This window comes from Montipora foliosa, chromosome 11, assembly GCF_036669935.1.
Source record: "Montipora foliosa isolate CH-2021 chromosome 11, ASM3666993v2, whole genome shotgun sequence".
Taxonomy (NCBI): domain Eukaryota; kingdom Metazoa; phylum Cnidaria; class Anthozoa; order Scleractinia; family Acroporidae; genus Montipora; species Montipora foliosa.
In genome coordinates this window covers 41,862,079-41,867,731 of record NC_090879.1, presented here as the reverse complement: position 1 = coordinate 41,867,731, position 5,653 = coordinate 41,862,079, and the positions used below count along the sequence as shown (strand labels likewise).

General features: G+C 38.3%; 1 protein-coding gene across 1 annotated transcript; it reads right to left on the bottom strand.

Moving 5' to 3' along the window:
- Positions 1-3,239: 3,239 nt before the first annotated feature.
- LOC137976384 (octopamine receptor beta-1R-like) lies at positions 3,240-5,373 on the bottom strand. The gene has a single exon (XM_068823724.1). It carries the CDS (start codon positions 5,292-5,294, stop codon positions 4,380-4,382), a length of 915 nt encoding a protein of 304 aa, XP_068679825.1. The 5' UTR covers positions 5,295-5,373; the 3' UTR covers positions 3,240-4,379.
- Positions 5,374-5,653: the final 280 nt, after the last annotated feature.

Genomic DNA, 5,653 nt, shown 5'->3' with positions numbered 1-5,653 from the left:
ACTCCAGAGGTTCAAGGAGGACAGCTACTGACCATGGTCACAAACCAAAACACGCTGAAGAAGTAAGAAGAACGAGTGAAAGAATTTAAAAGAACATAACGCCTCCAAAGAGCATAGCGATCTGCTAAGAAACGCAGAAAAAAAAGCAAGAAAAGTCTATAAGAAGCCAGCTACCTCACTGATACAGGGCACAATGTAACAGGCGTTAAAAAATATATATATACCCGGGCCCGGGTCATATATTTAAAACCAGAAGATCACTCGCTTCTACCGCCGATGATTATATCGGTCGAGCCTAGAATTAAATTGGCGCAAAAGCGAGACGCCATAAGGTCACATTCACATTACTGCTGAGAAAATCAACACCAAGAAATTAAAAACATTACTTTCGAGACCAACTATTTTCTAGGAAGAAAACGTATCACACAGCAGTATAGAGATTCAAATGTAAAGCCTCATAGGGCAAAAAGCATTACTAAATGAATACTACAGGAACCGCCTAAAAGAGGCGTCCATTCAAATATGTACTGATCAAGAGAGCAAAATGTCGCGCTTTGTTCTTTCTTAAGAAAGAACAAAGCGCGACAGTCCCAAAGGACGTCTATTGTTATCGCTATTGTTTTCTTGAGACAAAGGAGCGTATGCATAATGAAGTAGAGACCTGTGCGGAAATCTTGCCCACGGTTTTTTTTTTTTTTTTTACAATCAGAAAAATACAATTCACAGATTTACAGATCAAAACACTTGAATTGACTAACAGTTAGTTAACAACACCAAAATATGTCACTCGAGAAACCTATGCCATTTTTTAACAAAAGCAGTTTGGGTATTTGTCATGACCAAAATATATTTTTCCACTCTTAATTTTTCATAAACAAAATTAGCATAGTCTTTATATTTTCCTCAAGCGCATTACTATAAAGAAAGTACTTCCCGATAAGGATTAAGTGGTTGAGGATTGAAGAAGACGACCACCCGTTCAGCACACCATATACAATTTCTTTTTCGGAAAGAGCGGATATTTTTTCGGAATGGGAAGAGTTATACCAATTGATATACAAAAATTTGGTTTTATCAACTCCGTTGATAATGTAAATTGGCCACCGTACAGAGATTAAAAAAGCTGACGTTTCGAGCGTTAGCCCCTCGTCAGAGCGAATCCAAGAGAAACCTATGCCATTTTTTAACAAAGACTGACGAAGGGCTAACGCTCGAAACGTCAGCTTTTGTAATCTCTGTGCGGTGGCCAATTTACATTATCAACTCCGTTGATAAAACCAAATTTTTGTATACTACTTCTCCACCGACGCAGCACCACAGTTTCTTTAGAAACTACCCCCTTTATATCAATTGATAAATTCGCACCAAAACTATCTGGCGACCACGCATGAGCACAATAGATGCATTGTAGTTTGCTCAGTACTGGTGCAATAAGGACAATACGGATTTGGTTTGATGTTGCTTGTATACAGAAGGTTATGGATTATTCCCAACGCGTCAAGCCTTCTGAAGACAGAAGGCCTGGTGAGGCGGCAGATTATAGAGCCGCGAGAAGATTTTTAGACGGACGAAATCTCAGAAGCGCTTCAAATTTGAGTGTAATGTAAACCAAAAGCTGTAATACACCTTATTCCAAACTGGCCGCCATTTGTATGTTTTTATTCAAATAAGCCCTTGATGCCTCGTTCTTAAGCTTAAAATTCAAAAGAATATTTTATCTTGAACGAGACAACAAGGGCCAAGTTGTATCCGCATAAATCAGCAGCCATTTTGGAATAAGGTGTATGTAGACCAAAACGATGAAATGTTGACCGTAGCGATAGCCAATGAGAGTGCCGCCCGAGTACGCAGCGTGATGTTTGCAGCCGCCAGGCGCCAAGCCTCGCTCGTTGGCACCTTAGTGACAGCTATAGCTAGTTTTACATTGAAACATAGATAACTTTATTTCTCTTGTTATCTGAAAGGGAAGAGAATAAATGCGTTTTTGTTCTTGTGAATCGAACCCGAGTTCAATTAGTCGTTTTTCTGCAGTGGGAGGGGGATACTGTTGTCGGTATCTCAGTATGTTGTGAACAGATTTACATGTAAGTTTGTCTATCTTAATTTGTTTATCTTCGGAACCACGACATTGATCTTCTTTTTTCAGGCTCACCTTCCAGGGACTTTGTATGGCTGAAATCAAACTATAGTATTGCAGGAAGTTACATTTAATGTTGAATTTTTTTAAGAAGTCTTTAAATGAAAATTAAACCGGTTTTTTCCGTATTTACCAAGTCGGCAAGTGTTTGAATTCCGTTTTGACTCCAAGTTCGGAAAAAAACGGACCACAGTTGTCGATGTCGATAAGAGTACAGACAACGCTCAACTTCTTTCGATTTGTTTTTTGCTACAATATTCAACGCCAAAGAAAGTGTTTATTTCAGAGCGTAATCAAAATTATAACACAAAGAAAGAGCAAACGTTGTCTATAACTTTCACGCAATATGATTGCTTTATTTCCCAAAATGAGCGTTCCTGATTGGCTATTATATTGCGTGACAAATGGCCGCGAGCATGATGCGAACAGCGTTGTCTAGGCTCTTATGTTAGGCTCTGTTTGTACTGAGGTTGTCGGCGGATATTGAATATTTATTTCATTTTCGGGCCATGATTTCCTTCAATTGACATACACATTTTCATTGGAACACTTGCTAGGATTTTAAAGTTAAAGTTGTTAGTGATGCTTTTGTCCAACCAGTAGATTTACTGATCTCTTTCAACCTTGGAATTCAAACAAGAAGAAACGTGTACTGCGAAAGATCATATTTGGTCGAGTATTGTAGATGGTGAAACATCTGATAAGTTTTAGCAAGCCTCAATATTCCCGACTGCACTTTAAGTTCAAGACAAAGTTGTTCGGCGCTCTGAAGCAAAGGAATTTCAGATAGTTTTGGCGCAACAATCATTCTATTGACTTCAACAATAATGCCAGAGTAATTGAGAAAGGAAACTTCCGAATTCAAAAAATTTTGGAATCTTGGCACACCGCTAACACTAATGAAGCAGACAATAACTCCAAGCTATTACCAAAACAATACTCTATTCTTTTAGATTAGCGCATTTTTCCCTTTTACCATTTTATTACAATTTCTTCACACTTCCATTTTGTATATATTTCCATCTCGCGCATTTTAAAGGCTTTAGTCTGGAAGTGAAAAGCTTACTTTTTTAATTTTTCTTAACCAGACAATGCCTTTTTACATGTTTCCAAAACCTGCTTACTTTTCTATTTTTAAAACAAGGGCTGTGTCTGAATCTTGAAATCATGTTTCATCTGTAAATTCAGTGCAGTCACTATACCAGGAACCATTACGTCCACTAGACTGTCTGAGTTGCCCTATAGAGGCATACGTAGACTTAATCGGCAAAGCACAGTATCCATACTCTTTCGCTGTAGTGCAGCCACGGGTGCCGATCAAACCACCGTGACTGGAAGGACCTATTCCTGTTGCCGTTGGACTTAGAAGGGATCATTCAAATAATTTCTTGGCTGATTTTGTCTATCTCCATGCAGAGGTAACTGGGAACCAACTGTTTCAATTGACTCAACAGCAGCATAATCCTGGCCGCACTCAGAACTCCTCTCTGGCATTTCTGCAGCGCAAGACTTTTCTAATTTCTCATCCTCGATGTTCGTCTTATTATCCTCGGGCCTTACCCAGGATAAGAGTGGCTTCTGCTTCAATTATCGGGGTTTTTTTTATAATTGGAGGACATTACTTAGTTTGGATCATGTTTCAAAGACGAATCCAGTAATGAAAAAATTGAGTCGCCTGGATGTCAAGACGGTTTGATACATTAATATTTTCGTCACATTTCTCGTTTGCTGCAATTTTTTAGCTGGTTTTTTTCTGTAGATTTGTATCACCGAATAAAAGAAGTAAAAATATGAACTGGGGAAATGGTACCGGTACTGTAATTATCGTTTATCAGGAATGATTCTATCCGGAATTATTGACATCTTGTTGTTTCAGTCTTCCTGGAGAAGAAATTCTATTTTCATCATTTTATACTTGTGTTTTTACTTTTTTGGGGAAAAAAGTGGAGGGGCACGGGGGCGCCCGGCCCTGCTTGGTAGACCTGTACACTGTTCCACATCCACTACTTGGCTCATAGACTCCTTTGATTTAAGTCTCGGGGTGACATATATTTAATGAAAGAAATAAAGTTTCGAAGTATGAAATTCCCTTTGAGTTCGAGCTCGGGAAATGAAATGTGTTCCTTTGCGATGGAAAAAGAATGAGGTTTCAATGATTTCAAATGTAATGGTATGAGATAATCGAAGCGTTCTTCATGTCTCTTTAATTTAAATTGTCTTGCAAAGCAAGGCAACGAAATTCTTACACTGAGGACTGAACCAGGCGTCGTTTCAACATTGTTTTGCCATTCTTTTTGAAGTTGTCACTTCTTTGGTACTTCTTCAATTCTCTTTTAAAGTCTTTTTTCATAACAGCATAAACTATCGGATTAAATGCCGAATTTAAGACAAAAAGAAGGTGAACAACCTTTTCCAAGGCCTTCGACATGACGCAGAGCTTCAAAGGGACGCAAAAACATTTGTAATTAATTCCAACATGACACAAAATAAAAAACGAAATAATGAATACGATCAGTTTTAACGAAGACGATTTTCTTTCCGTTTGCCTCTTACGTTCTGTGTTTTCTTGAATTTGGAAATTAAATCTTATCTGGTTGATAATGGCTCTATCTGTAAGTGACATTTCCTTGGCTATCATGGACAGACGAGCGATGACATACACAAATATAATACAAGGAATAAGCTGGAACATTACAACCCTGACAACTTCAAAGGAATAAGTAAAAGATTCGTTACCGTTGCTGTAAGTAAAAAGTGAAGGTACGGTGAAGAAAATCAATGGCGAGACCCATGCAAGAATAAGTATGACGCTAAATCGACGCAGCGACATGAAGATGCTGTATTTTAGAGGCATCGTTATTGCTATGTATCTATCCGCAGTCAGAACGCACAGGTTTGCGGATGACAAATACACGAAAGTATGACTGACTTTGAACCATACTCCTGTGTGGTCAATGGCGAACTCTTTCCCCGATCTTGAAGCGCAAATCCCTGGAAAATATGTCAATCCAACAAACAAATCTGCCAGTGCAAGAGACACGACAAACCAGTTGCTTGTATTGTGTAGCCGAGGCTTCGTGATGACCAAGTACACAACCATGGAGTTTCCAAGAATGTTTACTATGGTAAAGAGCGAACCAAGAATTGCAAACCACATGCCTGGCTTACTTGATGCAGTTCAGTTTCAAGTATATGCAAGTGTCAGTAGATATATATGGAGCGGTTGGTCGACAATTTTTAACTGGATAAAAGCTAAGCACGAGGAATTATATAGCAAGTACACATATATATACATACGTAGGATGACATAATGTTAACTTTTTTAATCCGCTAATTATCATTTTTAATGAAAACGCGTGTCAACACGTAGTTAATTGAAGTAATATCTACAAACATCTGCGGACTCGACTAAAATTTCAGCTTCTGCAAACCAAATGAACTTTTATAATTCCAAAAAACATTAAACGCTTTTTTGGTTGTTGGGAATAAAGGCCCCAAAGTACTCTTAGCAATTCA